The sequence below is a fragment of the Crocodylus porosus genome, unplaced genomic scaffold, assembly GCF_001723895.1.
Source record: "Crocodylus porosus isolate Cpor-Errol unplaced genomic scaffold, CroPor_comp1, whole genome shotgun sequence".
Classification (NCBI taxonomy): Eukaryota; Metazoa; Chordata; order Crocodylia; family Crocodylidae; genus Crocodylus; species Crocodylus porosus.
This window is the reverse complement of record NW_017728950.1, coordinates 58,498,189-58,520,935: the sequence shown is the minus strand read 5'-3', so window position 1 is coordinate 58,520,935 and position 22,747 is coordinate 58,498,189. Positions and strand designations below refer to the sequence as shown.

Sequence of the window (22,747 nt, the reverse complement as noted above, 5' to 3'; positions counted from 1 at the left end):
GGGGCGGGGCCGGGCATGGAGGGTGTGCTGCCCGGGGTTCAGTCCGGCCACAGCGCGGCCGGCGGGGTAGCAGCGCGGCGCCAGGCCAGGTAGGAGAGCAGCGCCTCGCCGGGGCCTCTGGGGGCGCCGGGGCTGGACGGGACCTTGCTCCGGGCAGCGGCGGCGCCGGCTGACCCGGCCTAGGGTGGAGATACGGCAGCTTCCCCGGGCAGCGTCCCCTGGTCGCCCGCCTGTTCCGGGGGCTCCTTGTCATCCTCCTTATCTCCCACCTGCTCTGATCCTGGAGCACCCTCAGCATCCCCATCTCCCACCTGCCCTGCTCCTCCTTATCTCCCACCTGCCTTGGGAGCCCCTTGCCCTCCTCCTTATCTTCCACCTGCTCTGATGTTCCCTCTGGTCTCCTACCTGCTCCGGGAGCTGGTCCCCATCCTCCTCATCTCCCACCTGCTCTGATCCCAGAGCACCTGCAGCATCCCTCTGGTCTCCCACTTATCCATCCCCAGCCTCTTCCTGTGTGGACAGAGGTGTGGAGAGCTTACAATGCACTTGTGTAGCCATGTGAGACCCACAGGATTAGGTAGGGAGAGGTAAAGGGCTGAAGCAGGCAATCCCCTGCTTGCTTTTTTAGCACCCCCAAACCCATCCCCCAGAACAGAAGAGGGAAGGCCAAGCCTAAACCTGGGGCCAGAGCCAGACACAGGTGAACCAGGCAGCTGCCTGGGGCCCAGACAGAAAGGGGGCCCAAAAATGGTAATTTTTTAATGATTATCATCATTTCTGGCAAAGGGGGGCCCCGATACTAAAAGTTTGCCTGGGGCCACCAGCAGTCTAGGTATGGTGCTGACCAGCCACAGGGGCTGGGTTGGGGGGTACCTCTGATTCCATCAGGACTCATGATGCAGCCAACTGGGGGCCCTTGCCCCAGTTCAGGAACTTGTGTCAGCAGTTGTGTAAGGCTGATTGCACCATTGTAAGTAATTTGAAGTATGTAAGTTACATGTAATATAATGTAATGTAAGTAAGTAAATGTAAGTAATTTGAAAAGCTTAATGAAGAATCAAGGAAGCTTTTGTATTTGTACAGACATGAAAGACACAGGGTGCCGGGACCCAGTGCACAGTGGTGTGTGACTTGGAAGTGTCATAAAACAAAGGCCTCTCCCTCTCCCCCACCCCCACTGGTGTATCCACTACTAAACTGATCCTTGTAGCAGCCTGAGGCACACATGCCACAAGTGGCATGGGCAGCACTCTGTATTTGGTACATGGCAGATTGTGCGGGGAACGACACAAGTAGCACAGTGGCAGATAGGGTAAGGAGCAGAAAACAGGGCAGCAGATTGGGCAGGGGACAGGGATCAGAGTGGCATTTGGGAAGGATGTAGAGCTAATTTGTGGCATGCCTGCCAAAAAAGTTGACCTTCACTGCACTAAGTATTTCTTCTGGAGGACAGATCTTGGTGTTTCAAGTGAGATTCCTCTCAGGGAGATTCTGCAAGACAGACTTTGGTTCCTTATTCAAGGTTCCCAGTTCCTTAATTCAAAGGGAACATTTAAAAACAAAATCTTCCAAGGAAGTGCATTTTAATAAAATCCCCTCACAAAGTACTGAATATTATAAATAAATATAGGAACTCTAAGACCTGAGGAAGGATACCTTGTTCCTGAAAGCCTAAGATGTCTCCCAACTATAGAGGGTCTAATAAGAAGTAATCACCTAGAAAAATCCTTGCCTCATGTATTTCCTGAACCATCACAACTACAGGATCACTCCAACACTACCATAAATAAATATGTACAATTTGTAAAATTATCTTATATTAAAAAATACATTTTTCAGAGATGCCAAAGTCAGCCCAATCCCACACTGCAATTGTTTCTTAACTTGAATAAGTAGCTAAAAGGCTGGGCAGAGTGGTACCTTATAGACTGACTAATTCAGAGGCATAAGTTTTCATAGACAACAGCTGACTTCATCATAGCATATACAAAGCAAGCTGTTGCTTATGAGAGATTATTCCTCTGAGTTAGTCTGCCCTCTTTCTCCCTGACTTCAGACCAACATAGCTAGGTCTCTGAGTAACTGAGAGGTTAAGGATATATAAACAACAACAGCTTTCTTGGGCTACTATGACAGATTTCTCTATAGTCTATTCTGAAATAGCTGGCATGTGCCACTCCAGGCCAAATCTTTATATTTTTGCAAAATGCTTCTACATCTGACATTTCTATCATACAATTTGCAAATGCTTGTTGTGGGAGGATCTGGCTTAAACTGATTGTAAAGGACAACGTATTTCCCAGCGATATCCCTGTGACATAACTGGATCCTGCTGTTAAAAAAAACAAACAAACAATCAAATAGATTTTTTTTAGGTATTTTGCACAAGTAAGGAATGCAGAACTAAACTTTTAAATTGTCACAGCCTTGAAGGCAAAAATGTTTTTACCTGTAATTCAGCAATTCTGCTTGTGTAGATTTCTTTATTTTTGCCAAGAACCCTCTCCATCTATAGCAATGAGAACGCTGAAAGATTTCATAAAGGACTTTATGCATTTCCTAAATGTTACACTGATCATGTGTTTTTGATTAAAAATACCATGGGTCTTTTGTTCAGAAATATCATGAGGCAAAAGGACTAAGATATCTGTGTCTGGGGAATGTATTACTAAACACAGAACTCTGGTAAAGGTCACACTTTAGTGTATGTGGGTTGTACAGATAAAATATTTAATTTTCTTGAAAAGGAAAGTTTAGGCTGGGATTTTCCCAGGAGTTAGAGTGAATGTTGAACATAGAACTGTCCACAGAACAGTCTTTATGGCTGTAAGGAGCTGTAACTGTCAGTAGCAGGAGAACAACCCACTTCAATGCAAAAGCAGTTAACAAAAGGAAATTAAACTCATGACTACGGGGTTACGCGTGTTCCATGACACACAAAGGCTTTCTCTACACTTCTCCACTCCTCACAACTTCCACTGCTTTCTAATGAGTAACTGTTAGGAAATATCAAAAAAGAGAGGGTGTAGGCAAAATAACCAGGAAGAGTTACCACTGAAAAAAATAAGAGCAAATTATTTTGTCTCATATCAAATACAAAAACAGCCCTGGGAGCAGGGACTCCATCTCCCAGGTGTATGCCCTGATCACTAGGTTACAGAGTCAGGCACCTAAAGACAGGTAGTTGTTCTTTGTGTAATACATATTCAAAGAAATAAACATGGGGAAGCACAATGTGCCTACCTACCATATGTATATGTAGGACTTCTCTGAAATGATCTCTCTCAGGAGGATGTTTTTCTTAAGACCTTGTTAATTGCTTGCGCAGAGAGGGTAACATTTTTATACTGCTTGCAACTCTCTCAACTATATGCATGTTTCTGAGAATGAGGGGGCGTATTTTGCCTTTGTTTAAGTTCACGCAACTCCCTCAGGAATCTGCGGAGATGTACATGCAGCATCTAGCACTTTTTAGGGAAAACAAACTTCATGTGTTACTCCTGATCTCAGATAAAGAATGCCATATATTAGTAGAAGCAACTCAGATAGGCAGTGCTGTCTCCTGTTTAGTCTCACACAAATCTACCCACTCAGCCACAGAGGTACTTTCAGATTACTCAGCACTCTTTTGTTCCATGACATTTATGCTGTTGTGAAATAGGGTAGGTGAGGAGCACAGAGATACTTTCAGTAGTGTTTAAGGTAACAACTCACATTTAAAAGTGGTTTACAAGAACTGCTGCACACCTAAAAGCTAATGAACATTAAGAAATTTTGGCAGATGTTGACTTGAAGAGATTTGGGATTAAAGTTACTCCCAAATCCCTGGAGCCCTGCCATGTGCCCCTGTGGTCACTGCAGGAGCTGAAACCTCCAGCCACATGGCTGCCAGCCCTTGGCACCCATGTAGAAGCCAGAGCCAGCTGCCAGCATCTGGCAGCCATCTTGGAAACTGACCCCTGGCGAGTCCCTTCCTTGCACAAGAGCTGCATGCCCAGCACAGGAAAAGCATGTGGCAGCTTGCCTACCCTGCCTCCACACCAGGGCTGCTCCAGCCCCTGCCAGTGATGCTTAGTGCCATGCTGCTCCAGTCCAGCCCTTACCAGTGACAACCAGCACCCTATGCTGCTGCTGGCCATGGTGCTGACCCTGCTGGCTCCAAGCCCCAGGACAGCCGCACACCCGCAAGCAGTGCTTAAAACTTGATGTCCACCCCACAAGAAGTGTCAGTGAGAACATATATCTGCTCCTGAATAGGAAATAGCCTAGTGTTCATAGCATTCAGCTGGGATGTGTACGATACCCAGTCAGAGAAGGATTTGAACCTGGGGCTACTACATCTCAGGTGAGTGCTCATACACTTAGACCATATACATATTATGCATTGCAAGTATTACTATGATGTTGTTCCCTCTGTTGGGGCTTCAGCCTCCCTGGCCTCCACCCCTTCAATTTTGCTAGGTCTTCTAGCTTAGGCCCACTGTGCCCAACCTGGCTTTGAGGTACTAGCTCCAATCTATCACTTTTGGTCAGCATGCCCCTGACCCCCACCTGCTGGGCCTCTGCCCCCTTTGTGGCTGCACCCCTTGGGTGCTGGACCCCTCGCCTTGTCTGGCTGCTGTCTTGAACTCTCTATCCACTCCAGGCTCAAGAACTGCGCAGTCCTTAGGCCTGCCCCTGGAAGGGCTCAAAGCTACCATTGTGCCTCTTGGGCACTAATAGGATCTCCATAAACCTCCCCTACAGCCCCAACTCAAACTGCCAATATAAAAAGTAATGTAAACATAAGCCCCCAGGCTATAACATATATAAACCCTGGCGGCAGCACTACCCACAGCCACAGCCAAATTTTGGGGATCTTGGGGTGCCAATAGGTCTTGGTCTACTCCCACTCTGTCTACAGGCTGGGAGCACCACTCATGGGAGTGCTCTGCTGTGGTCCTCTCTGCACCCGATCACACACACACACAATAACTATTTACAATAATTTATTATTTACAAGAACAACTGAGAGATTGACAAATTCAACATCCCATAAATAACAAACAAAATATTTTCAATAAGCTCAATAATAATCTACACCAGCAGGTAAAGCAAATACTTATAATTATGTTACCAACTTTAACACTCAGGCAACTCAGGTGTGACTGCTCTGGAGACCAGGGTTTCTTCCCTTTTCCAGTCTTTCCTGGGTGCCTGCCTGAGTTCCTCACACCATTCCCCAGACACTTCCCAAGGCCGCTAGCTCCTCTGTGTTTGGCACCTGGAGTGCCCCTTCTCAGCTGTACTTTATTGAGCTCTCTGCTGGAGCTCCCCCACAGCCATGATCTCCTGCTGCTTTCTCCAGCTCTCCCAGAAAACATCCTCTAGCAACCCCCGTCCCTGATTCCCTCCAGTGACTCCCTGCACCCAGGGATCTTAAGAGTGGGGAGGGGAACCTGTTTACACAATCCCTGCTCCTTCAGTAAAGGATACCAGGCAATCCTGGGTGCTCATTAGCTGGTGGTTCCTTTGCCCTCAGTAGCAGCTCACTCTGTCACAATTGTTCTGCCAGTTGTCCTCTCAGAAGCAACTGTCCTGACAGCAGCCCTTCTCCCCACAGCTTCAGCTCCCATCTCCTTACCTAGTCTCCCCTGTTTATTCCCAGGCTTCCTGCCCCGAAGTTACAGCTGTCCAATCACGTGCATGCATTTTGTGTGCACAGCCTGCTGCAGATCCTCATCCCAAGACTGGAAACACCCTGACTGAGCTTGCCAGCTCTGAGGAAACCCTTCAGCACCTTTACACATGCATCACAACAGTGAAAGCAGCCCTCTGCCCATTTAAGAGAGTAAATCTTCCTTTACCCTTGAGCTGTCATTCCCCCCAGCCTGGCTGCTTGTGAGCTCCCTGAGCCTCAGTGTTTCTGCAGGCAGCAAAGCAATCAGAGCAGTGTCCCTGGGCAAGGTATCCAGGTTGTAGATGTATTGGCCTAGAGGCAAAAGGAATCTAAACTTGTGGAGGAGATGATATCTTTTATTAGACCAACCAGATATTTGCAAACAAATTATTTTATTTATTTGCAAGCTTTCAGGCACACTCACCCTTCATCAGGCATAGGAGAGAGAAAAGATTGTAAAAGTTCTAAATAGAAATGAAAATTCATTTTTCTCCTGGACAGGAACTTCTAACTCTGCAGCTAGCAGGACTGGACTGGCTTTCTGCCCCAGGCCTATGCACTTCCAGGGCTCTGCCCCCTTCCTGTCAGGTGACTGCCTGGGCTGGGTACAGGTGCTTGCTAATTGTCTCATTCACTTGTTGCCCAGGCAGTCTGCCCCTGGTGCATCCTGCCAAGCCTGCAGAACTCTCTTGTTAGGCTGCTCCTTCTCTTAAAGAAACAGACAGCCCCCAGGCTCTGTTACAGATGCCTTAGATCGTCTCTGCCTAGCCTATAGATCAGGCCGCCTTTTCTTATAAGCTCTACCTTCCTTGATTTCTCTTGATCCTTAGCACTTTCGTGCTGGAGCCCTGTGTGGGTGGAAACAAGGAGTTTGATTCCAAGGAATCCAAGTCTTTGACTGCACAATGCTTTTGAAGCTCAGACATGTATTATCCCCATCATAATGGGTTGCTTAAATATCTTCTTAATCTGGACCTACAACTAGAGTGCCAAATGTTAAACAAGTTAATGGTAAAATTCTCAACCCAGGTATAATTATATTCATTAGGAGGTTGGATATTTACCATGGATATCTAATTTTCATGCAAAGGCTGAAATTATTTTTAGAAGGTAGTTTAACACAATCCTTACCGATTTGCATAGCAGCTTATAATGATGTGAAATTCAGGGACCTAAAAGTATAAGAGCAGAATCTAGGGTTCTGTATTCATGGAGAACTCTCATTGAAGATGAAGGGAATTTTGCCCAGGTGACTAAGGACTGCCAGATTTTGCCCTAGAGTAGGTACACTTAGAAAAGGTGTCCCTTTTCAGAGGAAGTAAGCTTGTGCAACTGAATTTATTAGTCCCCTATCTTCCCACATAAGACTTCTAAAACTCAACCAAACTTAGAGTAATTTTTGCTGTGAGAGATGAGAAAATGAACTTATGCTTTTAGTTATAGTGAAGAAAAAAGATGAGGCAAGCAGATGTTATGCCTGACCTGGTTCATTTTTTTCCATTTTGCAAGGCAGCCATCCTGCAAGCGTGCATTTGTATAATTCCTGCTTGAATCTGTGATGTAGAATGTGGGCTACAGCAGTGTTTCTCAACCCGTGGGTCACAACCCAAAAGTGAAAGAGTTGTGAACAAACTTTAAAAATGAAAGGAGAAAAACGTGGGAAACCAGGGCTTTTCCCTTGCAGGCTGGCAGATTTCCAGCCTGCCAGGGGCTGCTTGGGGCATCCCCATACCCCACATGCACCCCTTGCCTCATACACCCACCTCTGGCCTCACACACTGTGGGGGCTGAGGCCTGGGGCAGGGGGAAGCAGGTTGGGAGTGAGGGGTACTGGGTTGGGACTGGCCATTGATGTTTACAAATGGGTCCCGATACAAAAAAGTTGAGAACCACTACACTACAGGGATTGTTTCCATAAGCGTGAAAGAGGGCTGAGTCGGCATGGTAGAAGCTAAAATGAGAGAGAACTGTAATCAAGATAACAATTCAAGCAGGCAACAAAGATATCAGATGCCCCTGGGGGCAGTCCAAGCTCTATTTCAGAACACTCTTCCTAACTTTACCTTCTGGGTGGCTTAGAGTCTCACCGATTCTCTGTTTCAGCTTTTCCAAAGAGTAAGCAAAAACTTATACTTGAGATAAAATTTCTGCTTGGCAAGTGGAAGGGTAGGTTCCCTCCCACTTGCCAAGCAGTTAAACTAGTTTGGGTTTCTTCTGCTCAAGGAATTGCCAATTCACCTGCCTCTTTAGGTTTCAGATTGGGATTCTTAGGTCCCAGGATATATAATTACTTGCTGTATCAGTACATCCCGGTATCTCAAATTTGCCTTCCAGTTATAGCTCTTGTCATTTGAAAGATTATCTTGAGACTTGACGTTTCTGGTAAGTGCTGCAGGATGGAGCCAGTTGTAACTCCTCCCTTCAAACCAGCCAAACAACCCCTTCCAGATTATCCGCTGATGTTATTTGCATCTCTTGTTGCAAAGAGGCATTCATTTAAGTATGTTTCCTTTGTGCCAAGAATAGAAGAATAAACACTTTGTCTGTATATAAAACTGCATCAAGGTAAAGGTTTAAGGCAGGGCTGTTAAACTTGTCCTGTGCCTTGGGTCAGATCCAGATCATGGTGCTCCTCATGTGCTGGATCCATGAGGCAAGCAGGAGAAGTGGTGGGTCCGTCAGCAGTGGAGGCAGTAGTTACAGCAGTAGCGGAGTGGAGCAAGCAGTCAGGGACCAAGGGGCAACAGCCCTGAGCAGCTGCAGTGCTCTCTTGATTCAGCCCTTGCTCACCCCCTGCCACCAGCAGCCATGTCCAGTAGGGCCTTGGTTTCTGTAGCAGACTTTGCCTCTGGTTAGCCCCATCCTCAAATTTCTTGGCCTGCCAGGAGCCCTGCTAGCTGGATCTGACCTGCAGGCTGTACATTTGACACCCTTGATTTATGCAGTGCTGCATTCCTTGAAGCTTACTTTACAGCTGATCAAATGGGAGTTTTTTGATTTAAGTAATGTGTCTTAGATCTAGCTCCAATGCTAATTACCTTTAAAAAATCAGTATTGTGCATGGATTTATTGAGGTCCTTTTGATATATAGGCATGAGTGATGTTAACAGTTAAGGCATATACATATCAGCATCAAACTGGATAACTACACATGAGTTCTGGAATCAGTTACAATGTGAATGAGATTATCTGATTATAATGTTCATTCAGCCTCCACCAAATAGTTTATACAAATGATTTTCATCCTGTGGCTTGTTTGTAAAGTATTCATTTTGGCCAGCCTCTGTTTCTTGCAACAGAGTGGTCTATCCCCTTAAGAAGGGGCAGCTAACCCTGTTAAGAAATTTCAGCTGTGGGACATTCTGCTAGGGAGGGAAAGAAGGAGGGAGAGAGATCTGAAAGCAAAGGAGTAGGTTTTCCCTAATGTTTGAGTAGGACAGTGTTTTGGTTGCTGCTGCTGGAAACAGGCATATGTCAGGAGGAATTAAGACTAAGCCACCTCCTGCAAAAGGCAGCAGGACAAGCAATCCTGTTTGAAGTACTGTAATGGGCTTCTCTGCTTATCTTTATTTCTGAGAATAGCAATTTGAAATGCTGGGGAAACTAAAAGTGAAAGGGTTCTGAGGTGGTATACCGCCAGTAGCTAGCTATTGGGAAATATGTATCTGCTAAAAATAGCAGATGTTCAAATACAACCAAAATAAAAATCTGGTGACCAGACTTGGGAAACCAGACATGGGACCAGAACAGTGAGTTTGTCACTTCCTCAGTAGTTACATATGTGCTTCGGCTACATTCAACATGTTGTGATATGCTGGATACCATACAATAATAATAACCATGAATTTTGTCTCATTTTAGGGTCTTCTTACAAGATGGAAAATAAATTGTTTTTGTGTATATTGGTGTCCTGTTGGCATTTCCTAAATGGTAAGAAGTTAAGATGTTTAATTAGATTTCTTTCTATGTGATGACACTGGCAGTTGTAACTTCTAAATTAGTTTTTCCGTAATCTGTAAGATAAGTGGTGGCCAACATTTTTTGGCAGGCATGCCAAAATTTCAGCTTCCTCCAGGGAGGGAGGTGACCTTTTTGTGGTGGCCCTGCCCCCTGCTGCTGATTAGCCAAGGGGCCCAGTGACACCACTCCTTGCTGTTGATTGGCTGGGGAGGCGGCAGCTCCACCTGTCACCACTGATTGGCTATGGGGGGTGGGGGCTGCCCCTCACCAAGGGGATATCCTATATTCTGGGGATGTGTCAGTGGCCACACTAGTGGTGAATCTGAGACATCCTCTTACAACCACAACCTGTTCTCACTCTTTTACATTTGGCTGAAGGCTTGAGTCCATCCACCTCCATTCCATTGCCTTCCTTTACTGAGCACTTGGGCTTATGTGCCACACATAATATCTGCCCCTGCCACTTGTGGCCAGAGGCATAATGGGATACCTGAGCACCCTGGGCACCAGTGGAACATGTGGCAGCATCATTGGCTGTGCTGCCAGTGGCATGGCTCCTTCAAGAGTCAAAACAGGATGCCCCAGTTGCCCTCCCTTTGTTACACTCCTGCTTGCGGTGTATGTGCCAAGGGTTGGCCATGCCTGTTCTGGGTCAGGGAGGGTGGGGGAGAAGATTCATTGCTTTATTCAGATGCAAATGTTAAGTGAAATGTGTGCTTGAATAGAGCTGGATTGAAATCCTTGGCAAAGATAGAATTTCTGTTTATCCACAAAGCACCATGGACAGAGATAAGACCAGAAACCATATGCAGAACATTGCAAGTTTGTAGGCTCTAAATATCCAAGGAACTATGCTACATATCTATAGTAATAGCTACAGAACTGCTGTCTGTTAAATCTTAACCCACATACAAACAGAGAGGATTGTCACAGTTTGCAGCAGCAGTGCAAACTTCCTCCACTCTGTTCTGAAATAGCAGCTCACCGTACACCCACACCTACTTTCTATGCACAAAAATCCTCTGTGTGCACAGAGCAGATATCTGCGGGTGTAGACAACGAGTCAGTATTTGTTTGTATGAATTAGGTATGCATCAGTCTACATACAACAATGGGAGAACCTACCCTTGAATATTACATTCACAATCAGAAAACAAAATTCACATCTGAATTCTGTTTTTCAGCTTTGTTCGTAGTCGATGTTCCCCAGACACTGTACGTTGTAGACTACGGGAGTAATGTGACCATGGAATGCAGGTTTCCAGTGAATGACCACTTAGAGCTTAAAGATTTAAGTATTATTTGGGAGAAACAAGAACAAAACACGAAAGAGGTTTACAAACTTCATAAAGGGAATGAAGACTTTACAACCCAACACAGTGACTTCAGTGGAAGAATAAAACTGTTGCAAGAGAATCTGAAATTGGGACAGTCTTTGCTTCAGATTAGCAATGTAATGTTCACCGATGCAGGCAATTACCTCTGTCTCATTGGCTATAGAGGAGCTGATTACAAAAAGGTCACCTTGAAAGTAAGGGGTAAGCATTTTACTGCAGATGTCTGTTTACTTACAAGTCTTCCCTCATTGACTTCAGCAGGGTGGCAACGGTGCCAAAGAGTGAAATTTTATTCTTGATCACTAACTAGCATTTCCTAATTGTGTAAGATCACAGCTAACTATGTGCATTGTAAGCTCAAATACAGAGAAAAACTGCCTCCCACTCTTTCCTTCCTCAAGCATCCTTTATCTCAGCAGTTCTCTACTTCTTAGACTTAAAGTACCCCTTGAAAAATTCCAGCTCTTAATTTTCACTCAGAAATTAAGGAGACATATGGGAGGCAGGGGGGAAATATAGGCAATGTGTCGGTGGCATAAGGGGGCATGTGTCCATCCCAGATTTCTGTGCCCACAGCAGAGCATGGGACTGCAGCCTGGCTGGACTGATACAGGGCAGGAGCTCCCTCCTCAGCCCGGAGAGCAGGACCCGGTGTAGCAGGGCGAAGCAGGGCAGGGAGGCTTAGTGCTGCTGCCGGGAGCACTGCACCATCATGACTGCCAAGGTGAGGTGCCCTCTGCCCAACCAGCAGCAGCAGGAGGGCACAATTCCACACCCCCACCCACTGTGTCACTTCACCTTGGTGGCTATGGCAGTATAGCTGGCATGAGGTTCCCAATGGCGGCAGCATGGAGTTGTGTCCTCCTGCTGCTGCCGAGTGGGTGGGGGTGCCTCACCTTGGTGGTACATGGCACTGTGGTGTTCCCTCCCAAACCAGGTCCTGCCCTTTGGGCCACAGAGGCAGCTCCTGTCCAGTGCCAGTCTGGCTGGTCTGCAGCCCCATGCTCCGCTGTTGGCACAGATACTTGGCGGGGGGGGGGCCGGGGGGCATATGCCTCCCCATATACCCCGATGCATTGCCTATGGCATCACCTATGCCCAAACACCCCCAGCCCCAAAAACACACCCCCTTCCCTGCACACTGGGTGTGGGGGCAGGGGACAGTGAGTTGAGAGTGAGGAGCACCAGCAGGGCTATGGGGGTGGGGTTCTGTGGGTTGGAAGTAAGTGGCACCATCAGGGTGAGGGAGCTGCGGGTTGGGAATAATGGGTACCAGCAGGGCTTGGGGGCTGGGGGCTGTGGGTCAGGCATCAGGGCCATCAGCAGGGTTAAGGGGCTGTGGGTTTGGAGTGAGGGGCAATGGTATGGGCAGGGGTAAGGCACTGGCATATCAGGGCTGCTTAGTGCTACAAAGCAACAGGGGGGTAAGCCACAGTTGGACCTAAATCCTGGTGAGTGAAGTGGGCAGGGGGAGCTCTGATTTTCCATGGTAAAAAACCCAAAATCAAACACCAAAATATATAGGTATTTAGAATTTATTTTATTATAGTAATTGAGGCATTGGTAGGCTTCCACATTGCTTTAAAATTGTAAATATATCAATAAAATGTTTGTGTTCAACTAATAGATATATATACTTGAATTTCATTTTAATCAGGGTGGGAAATGCAGATTTGGGGAGTTTTTAAATCAGAGAATTTTGGATTTTTTCATTGGAGGATTTTGGATTTTTTAACAGACAAAACCAGGATCCCTGATTATCTCTGTCAACCTCATTTTCATTCTGAGAAGCTATGAAATGCTTTTCACAAAACAATCAGGTATATATTGCAGGCAGGGCCTTGTAGCAATACACAAATAATTATTCAGTATCAAGAATGCAAAGTTAACTACACACTGTTCTCCACAAAAATATATTGGAAAATAGCCAAACAAAGGTGAATATTAGTACCACCTTGATGCACAGATACTTATGCAAGTAAATTCCCAAAAACCTGATTGACACTTTAAGTTAAATTGAGGCTTCAGATACAGGTATAGTGCAGAAAGACTAGTGTACTGTCTCTTGTGCTCAACATCAGGAATGGACTGCCTGATACTGCATAAATAGAATCGCTTCTAAAGCACTAGCAAAGCTGCCTAACCCCATATTTCCTTATGGGTGTAGACTACATTGGGCTTCAAGTGCCTTAGGCAGCAATGAGACAAATGAAGAATGATTCTGTGGAGATGAGCAAAATGGGGCAAGCACCAGGGTGCAAGATTTTTAATAGGTTTTGCAAAATGGTAATGAAAATAGATCAGTACAGGCACAAAATCTTCTTCTCCACCTTTAGTGTAATAAGTGTGCAAACTATACCTTGCCTATCAAAAAATATGGTAAATTGGCATGTAGACTTACGATTAAAAGGCAGGCTCGACGGAGAGAATGCCCCACTGAAAATAATAACAGGCGTTTCTTTTGGCTCTGTGACTGAAATAGATTTTTTATTTGTTTAGCTCCTTATAGAAACATAACCAAAAAAACGGTACATATCCAAAGTAGCAGAGGACACAAACAAAAAGTGCTAACATGCAAGTCAGAAGGATATCCAAAGGCAGAAGTCATCTGGCAGAATGGAGACTACCATGATTTGAGTAACAAAGCAAATACAAGTTATGAGACTGGAACTAACCAACTGTGCCATGTGACAAGTACCCTTACAGTTGACACAAGGACTAATGAGACTTTTCGCTGCATATTTTGGAATAAACAGCTTCAACAAAACACAACTGCTGTTTTTAACATATCCGGTAACATTTCTGAACTTAAGTATGATAATACATTAATTGTAAGGTACAATCTGGGTGGACTCAACCACTATCTTTTTCCTAATCTAGCCAATATCCTAAAGAAACATAACGAAGAAAGAAATGGGTATAGCTGAATTTTAGGCATGATAATTAGAGACTGTAATGGGTTTATTATGTTGGGTTTTTTAATGAGGTCCGTATATCAACTTCTTTTGTGGGACTGAATAAGTCGGAGAACTGCTCTGCCTCGGTTTCCAGTTGTGCAAATGAGAACAACATCTCACGGTACTTTTATAGACATTAATTTGATCATGAATCAGCACTCTGAATAGGTAAAGTACTAACTATTGCTATTAGAATATTTTCTTACCATATTCATATTTCCAGTATACATCTGTAATTGGCACTACTGGTTTAGGGTTGGAAATTTTGCATAGCCTTAACAAGTTTTGTATAAGTTATCTATGAATCTATGACAGAAAATAACTTATAGTTTTCCTGAGAAACACGAACAGAGTTTGGTGCTTAGAAAGAAAACATTCTCCTAAATTAACTACAGTTTCCAACCCTGTGCAGTTAGACGATCGTTACAATCGTGGTAACTTGCACCACACAATTCCTGGGTGCTACCATTGCAGTCCTTATTCCTACACTGAATTTAAACAAATTGGTATCAGAATCAGAATCTGTACACAGATGAGCTGGGTCTTGGAAAATGCTGGGGTACAGCAGCAGGACAGGGGAATGGGAGGATCTAGGATTTTAAAAATGGGGGGTGCAGCTGGTATGATCCATCACTGCACAACACAAAATATATTTCTTCTTCAGTTAAAGAGAAGATAGAAGATTTACTAATATGCTGGAGAGCCAGCACTACAAGATTCAGTTTAAGATCAAAGCAAAACCAAATACAATTTTATATGATTGTGGACTAATATGCTAGATTATATATTAAATTTTAAAAAAGACAACAAATGACAAAAATAATCAAAAGAGATTCTTGTATTTATCCTTCTGTAATTGTACCTAAATGTACAATTCTTATTCAGATTCATAAAACAAAATCTAGCCTTCTTGAGCATCTTGACAGTGCATCCAACGCTTCACTGTTAGTCATTTCCACACCTGGGTTAATATTCCACCTGAGTTAAGGTTTTAAGCTAGAACTGAAAACAGTCTACAGAGCTGTAGAATAGGACAGAGAGATTACCAGGAATGACTAACAGACACCAAAACTGCAGGAGAAAAGATAGCTTGATTAGTGGAATGTCAAGATTATTAAAGATTGAAAGGCTTGTTAACATCTTTGAGTGAAGAGATATTACCAGGAATCAGGTAGAGATTACCAGGAACTGACTCCCTCAGGATTGCCTGAATAAAAGTGTCATGGCCTCTCCAAGGCATTTTGTTTTAAAGTTTGGGTGGAGCTGGAAACAGGAGGTTGCAACTGCACCTCTGCAACCCCCTGGATCTGCCCCTGAGCAGGAATGTTGCAGTGAGCAAAGAAAGCAAATTAAACTTGAAGGGGAAATGCCTCATGTGGGGGATTCAGTCTAGCTTTATGCCCCTTTGTGGAATTTTACCTTCCTTAAAGGATTTTTTAGGCTTTCTCTAACAGCTGTTCTAACGGCTCTTTTCTTGAGCACCGGATTGAGGAAGCTGAGTGGGAGTAACTACCTCATTCACTTTATCTTGTTTGAAACCATTTATATTTACTGATGTAATGGGATGTCAGTGACCTGAGCAAGATCAGATGGCTTGCAGTGTAGCATCAGCAGCTATCTTGAATTAGAATTCAAAATGTATTGCAGCTTACCTTTTTGTGGGTAGTCTGCTGTATACTTTTTTTTTTTTTTTTTTTAAAAAAAAAAAAAAAAAAAAAAAAAAAAAGTCTGCTGTATACAGGCCATCCAGCAGAATTAAGATAGAAAGCAAAGAAGAAAGGCGGTGATGTCATTCTGAATTGTTCAGGGAGGAGACACTTGGAGTACTTAAGTGCATTGTGGGAAGGAGAAATTATAACTGCAGTATAAACAGAGAAGTATAACTTTTCCAAAACAAGTTTTCTTTGGTTTAAAAATCAGTTTCTAAAACAGTATATATTTTTTCTCATTGATTCATCCCCCTTTACATGTGCCTTGTTATAAAACATAATGAATTCTGAGAATGTTATGAAAATTATTTCAACTTCTCAAACTAACTTTGAGTTTTTGTGAATGCGGAGATACTAAATAAACCTGTGATAATTAAAAGCATTCACTTTAGACTTTGAAGTTTTATTTTGTTTGAATCTATGAACTGATTGAAAACAAGGGGGAAAAACTGCAAAAAATGTTATAGGGGTTTTGTAGCTATTGTTAAATTTCTATGATACAGAAGAATTCATCCTTCTCCAGTAATTAAACTGGAGACTGTCATGAGCTTATCTCCTAATACTTTTTAATATTTTTTAAGGTTATGATGAGGATAACAGCAGACACCATTGGCTAATAGGTGGTGCAGCATTTGTCCTTGTATTATTACTGTTATTCGGGATTAAAAAAGGTATTGTTTTTAGTTTACTTCTCTAATTTTGTATCTTTGTATTGCTTGCCCATACTAACAGGGTTATACTCAACTGATAATGATCTATTCCACCCCCTTAACACTGAAACCATTGTTTTTTTCTTTCCTAGTTTCCCCATCTTTCATCTGTCTTCCTTTTTAGCTTAACTTCCCTCACCACATGCTAGCCACTAAAGCAGTGTTTATTCTCTGCCTAATACAGTGAAATATGTGGTCATGTCTCTCTCTATAGCAGTGATTCTTAAGCAGAGTGCCACAGCACCCTGGGGTGCCTTGAGATCCTTTTAAGAGTGCCAGAGATTTCTAATAGGAATCAACGGGTACATCTGCACATGCGCTTTACTGCAGAGTTCACTAATTAGCTCTGAAGTAAAGCATCACAATCTACACATGTGCCCGTATTAGAGCACGGCAAAGTAATTAACTCTCACAGGATAGTACTGTCAGGGACAGTACTGTCTCACAGAAGAGTCATTTAGTGTGCTGAAATGCACATGTAGATGGTGACCAGGTGGGGTCCAGACTCCTGGCTGCTACCCAGCCAGTGGCTCCCCATATTCAGCACACTGGTGCCCCAGCCAGCCCCAAAACTGCCCAACACTGCCACCCAGAGCCCAGGGCTGACCCCTCAAGCCTGCTGCAAACCTGGGCATACAGCAGACCCCCAATTTATGTGAGTATTGTGTTCTGGGGGAATTTCGTGTAACTCAGATTCTCATAAGTCGGGACAACTTTCTCCATAGGAAATAATAGAACAGTGAGGGGTTGCATACTCCAGATATACCTTAGTCATAGCTTTTTTTCACCTTTTCTCGGTGGAATTGCCTTAAGGAGGCGCATCTAGCGTCTCAGCTGTGCATCTTGAGATGCCGCTACCTCAGTGGCGGCACAATGGTGGCACAGTTCTGCTTGATTCCGCCTGCAGATCTTGTGAGGCGTTCACATATATACACAAATCATGCGAGTGTTCATGTATATGCGAATGATGCACATCTTGAGAGACATTTTCCAGTCTAGACCCTAAGAAAAAAATTGCCTAAATGCGAGACACACGTTAAATCAGAATTACGTAAATCAGGGGTCTACTGTATTCAGCCTCAGCTCAAAGTGCTGCCGTCTGGGGTGCATGTGTAGACACTGCACCCAGGAGCAGTTAATTCTGGCTTAAATTGCTCTGGAGTTTATCACTCCATTTTAATTACATGTGTAGATGCACCCTTTAGCGTTAAAACCATTCTGCCCTGTTGTGGGATTTCTGACTTCTTTGCAATCAAAGAATTGCTCTAGTATTTTTCTGTAACCAAAAAATAAGTGAAAACTAAGAGCTGGTATTTTCTGAGGGGCACCTTGAGTTTATCCAGGGGTGCTGTGAGTCTTAATAGGTTGAGAACCACTGCTGTATAGGTACATTTCCATTGATCAACCCATATGTGATGTTGCAGAGCAGTGTGACAGGTGCTTTCCCCCTTCAGAAGGCAAAGCATGTCCTATCTAAACAACATTTGCCCATGCAGCGGCGTTTCTAAAACTGCTGCCAGTGGCTTGGTTTCCCTCCTGATATGAGAGCTTCATGTCACCAGGAATATTTGTCCTTTCTTCATAGCCTCTGACAGATACAATAATTTACAGAAGTGAGTTATAGAAATACATTCTAGATGCAACTTTCTGATAATTAGACTGCCATATAAATAACCAAGAAGCATTTGCAAGACTTTTTGAGATTTATATCTCGAAGATTTTTAGCACAAGAGGGACCTGCTGTGGCTTGGCACCACTAGTGAGATTAATTTCTCAATATCTTTTTCTTGTAAGGATGAGAGCTGCTTTACACAATTTGACTAGATAAAACTTGGTAGCTTCAGTGCATTCTAGATTTTACAGAGCTGAAGTTCACCACAGGACCAAAAAATCATTTAAAAAATAGATTGTTTGGGACCACACCTAAAATAAAAATATTTTAGTTTTTCTGGCAAAATGAAAAACTAAAAACTTCTGTTCCTAAAATGTTTCATTTGACCTGGAAAGAAAAATCCACTTTCTGGGCCTTCTTAGTCTTTAAATATTTTAAAATTTAAAGTTAGGAAAATTAATCCCAAAATATTTCAATTTTGAAAATGTGGAAATGGAAATTAGATGTTTTGACTTTCTGGCCTTTTTTTTCCCCCAGCCAAAACTGTTTACTTAATGTGGCAGGAATTTGCTAAAAGTTTCAGCTGCATAAAACTAAGGAGTATTTTTTAGAGACAGGATCTGCCACCTTTTTTAGGCTCTGAGCCAGTTTGGGTCACAGGCGGGCGGAGGCACAGGTACTAGGACGTAGCTACTGCTACTGCCACTGCTTTGCCCTGTGGCAGCACAGAGAAAACACCTCAGCTGACATTTCTCCCCAGGGCAGCAGGGGAGAGGACTGCTGCCAAAGTCCTCCACTGCTGAATGCTGCTGAAACCCCATGTCTGTGGGCTGGATCAAATGGCTCCACAGGCTAAATTCAGCCCACAGACTACAACTTTTTTTATCTCTGTTTTAGAGCATAAACTATTTGTCCAAAAATGTCTCCCAGGTGTATGCAAAGGACCTACTTAAAAAGTACTGTGGGCTTCACTGTTCATGCTTAGCTATTAGTATAATAGAATAACTCTGGTTTATCATATGGTAACAATATGACCAGATAACTGGTAAATCTTAATCTGGTAATGTAGCAGACATAAACACGCTGCTTGCATGTACTTCTATTGGAAATAGAGCCAAGCATTATCTTTTTTACTGTAGTCCTCTTTTCCAGTAACAGCTGTTTGTAGAGGCTTATGAAATTGCAGACCTGAAAAAGCAAACACTTGTTTTCAACTGGCAGTACTGCCTGGCCAGTAATCACATGGGAAGGCTTTTATCACCAAAGTCCATTAACATAGTGTGCGCCTTGTTCTGTCAGGTTAATAACAACATAACTCTGTGAGTCTCAATTAATCTTTTCACTATTTCCCTATAACTCTGTGAGTCTTAATTAATCTTTTCACTATTTCCCTCTAACAGGCGCTACTGAGATAGCTCTGTCAGGCCTGGGGAGAATTTAGTCCTTTTGTTCTTTTATAAAAGCCTTGCAGATAAAGTTAACAAGTTTTAGAATAAACTGAATTAGGCATTGCTCTATCAACAACATTTTTGCCATAAGGGTTTAGTAGTAACAGGAGTACAAAGTTAAAATGAAGGATGGAACAGGAAAAAGTCTTGATTTCAGGATGTCATATTTTAAGTTAGGAAATTTAGCAAATTAGTAAGCTCCTAAGTATCCATAGTTAATAGAATAATTTAAAATTGTGTAAATATTTTCTTAAGCTCAAAATCCTGATAAAAGACATTAATTCATATGGGAAACATATTTTATAGTACCTTTGAAGTTAATTCAAATAACGATAAAACAGAACAGCACACAAACATTTATTATTAGTCTAATAATCAACAAAGGTTTTTTTTAAAATCCAGTTTGCACCAGACAGTTGTCTGACAAAAGATTTAAACAAAAGACTTTTTTTTTCTGTGGCAATGGAGCCTAATAAATAACAGGAAATTGGTCAGGTAGCTTTTTTCTGATTTTCCACTGGGACAGTGACAAAAAGTCTTTTTAAATGGGCAGTGTACCTGATTTGTAGTTTATGAAATTATACAACAGCAAATAATACAGATACTTTGTAGTGACCCTAAATCCAAAACTAAATCCAAAATGAGTATTTCTTTTCCTTTTTCATCTTCTTCCTTTTTTTTTTTTGCAGCCAAAGAATATAAGTATAGTAGGACATGTACAGAAAACTCATTACCGGATGTGACAGGTAAACATTATCTAAAGTTGGCTGCAAATACTCTCAAATGAAAATGGCTTAAACAGAATTTATTAGGCAACATTGCCTTCAATTTAACATTGTCCTTTTCAGTTACGTAAAAACTAGACAGTAACAATTAAAGAATGGGCCTTGGTATCTTTATTCTGCAAGAGGGTTTTAAAAATGTATGCTGTAAGCAGTGCATTAAAAGCAACTAAACTACTAGACTGGATAGATGCCAAACCTGGATAAGCTTTGTATACAATACAAGCCATACCAAAATGAATTATGGGTTATAGCTAAAATTCTAGGCAAAATGCAAAGTACAAGATTTTCAAAAATGACTGGTAACTTTGAATGGCCCCATTCTTTGGTATTCAGTTTGAGACACCTTGAAGGTGTCTTCCAGATTCAAGAAGGCAGTAGACCAGGGGTGGGCAAAATGCAGCCTGCGGGCCGGATGTGGCCTGCCAGGCCATTCTGTCTGGCCCATGGAACCCCTAAAAATTTTAGACAATTAATATTTATCTGCCCTTTGCTGCCTGTCATGCGGCCCTCAATGGCTCGCCAAAACTCAGTAAGCAGCCCTCCACCCAAAATAATTGCCTGCCCCTGCAGTAGATCCTAGCTTTGTTGGAAGCCAATTTATTCAGAGCAAATGCCAGCCCAGTGCAATGTAGAATGGCAGACTCACCTGTAGGCTGAGTCATCTGTAGATTTCCCTAAGACTTCATGCAAATAAGATCCCAACCCTACATTGCACCATATTCTTGAATCTGAAGTGTGTCAGATATCACAAGCCCCGCCTGCAAAGACTGTAGGGATAGGAGCTTAAAGCTAACTGGGGCTAAGACAGGCTGGAACTATTGAACTTTTAAAAAATAGTGTGAATTATTAGTTCCACCTCCTCTGCATTGTATAGATTTAAAATAACTTTCCCCTGGGTTAAATTATGTATTGATTGACTTCTGTGCAAACCTATTGGACAAATGGATACAGTTCAGCGCAGCTGGCCCTTACTGTAAAAACTTTTGGAAAAATGTGAGGGGGATAGAATTAATCAGAGATTAATAATGCCTTCATAAAAGCACGTTGATTTCTTTTTGTACAATTCTTATTCTGTTTTTTTTTCTTACAGATGTACGAATTGAAGAGACTTAGCTTGTATTAGCAGGCGAAGGTTTTTCTAACTACACCATTTTTTTTTTATTTTAAATCCAGGTCTGATTCCTATATCATTTATGCCAGTGTAGATCAGGAAAAACATAAATGCTATTACTGGACTTATGTTTTGCATCATGGCATCAGAGTCAGGCCTTCTGATGTATATGTTTGTATTTATTTAAGTGTCAAGATATCTGCTTTGTCAGTGATGCACTTTCAGGAACATTATTTATCTTTCTTTTTTTTTAATAGTTTAAAATTAAAAGCACTTTAAATTCTTGACTCTAATTAATTTCATACTCACTTTTTAAATATTCTGTTTTGTGAGCTCAAGTTTTATTCTCAGTTTAGAATTTATTGCTGAGACCACACTTCTTTCCAACTTCCATGGCTAAAGCTGCCATCACTTTGATCCACGCTAAGGATTTGGATGGAATGAGACTGAATGCCATGCATGCAGGCCAATTTCTTTTGTACCTGGATTTCAAGATATGGGCAATGTGTAGTTAAGGCTGAAAAATGCTTCTAAACTCTTTTGTAACAACAGGGTTCCTCCTGGTTTGGGAATCAGCAGATATTACCCACAGGGTACTTAATTTTTTGTACTTTGAGGAAGACTTATTGTTCCTGGGGATGAAGTTTGCACTACTGGCTGCCTGCTGGTCACTATTCTGATCTACTTCCTGCTGATAATACAGAACTTTGGATCTTCCTGAAGAACAGCTCATGAATTGAACAGTCTTTTTCTTTCTAAGAGAGAGTTGTAATGCAACATGTTATGTGAAGCAAAAGGGACATTTGTGAAATCATTCAGTAGGTACTCTAGCACTGATTTCTGGATTCCATTAATTAAGCTATTATATTTAATTGTATTTTGCTAGGTGCCTAGCTGTCTCTGGATAGCCTTGTGTCATAAATAAGAATTATTTATTACAATAAAATTCACAATTATATTTTTTTAATAAAATGCTTTTTTTCTTTGTTTTTATATTCTAACTCCTAAGCACCTCTCCTTTTTGGTATGGATTTTCTTCACATTGGTTTATTGAGAATCTTTTAGGACTCCCAACAGTTTCTATGAAAATATTTAGAAGGTTGTATATATACTAGTATACAAACCACAATCATCACTCAGCATCATCCCAAATGACCTTTTTCTGGACTACTAGACAAACAGTTTTTTGAGATCTAGGAACACATTGCACTCAACTCAGTAGCCTAGTCTTGACTGTGAAGAAATTAAAGAGATTTTACTACTTATGGACAACATTTTTAAACTCTGCTTCAGCACTGAAATATTAAAAAATACATAGGGTAAAATTAATAGGTGTGCAGTGATATAAAGATGAGTTAACTTACTTAAGTAGATTATAAGAATAAGTATAAGTAGTTCAGAAGTTTATAAGTTCATAAATTTAAGTATTTTAATATTTGTTTAATAAATTGTTTAGTGA

The 22,747-nt window shown here is 42.3% G+C and overlaps 1 protein-coding gene across 1 annotated transcript; it reads left to right on the top strand.

The window, feature by feature from the left end:
• Positions 1-52: 52 nt before the first annotated feature.
• LOC109323681 (programmed cell death 1 ligand 1-like) lies at positions 53-22,254 on the top strand. Its single transcript, XM_019555369.1, has 7 exons — positions 53-89; positions 9,521-9,589; positions 10,804-11,157; positions 13,456-13,749; positions 16,204-16,293; positions 20,082-20,138; positions 21,268-22,254. The coding sequence occupies exons 2-7, from the start codon at positions 9,535-9,537 to the stop codon at positions 21,288-21,290; spliced, it is 873 nt and encodes a 290-aa protein (XP_019410914.1). The 5' UTR covers positions 53-89; positions 9,521-9,534; the 3' UTR covers positions 21,291-22,254.
• The last annotated feature ends 493 nt before the right edge of the window (positions 22,255-22,747 follow it).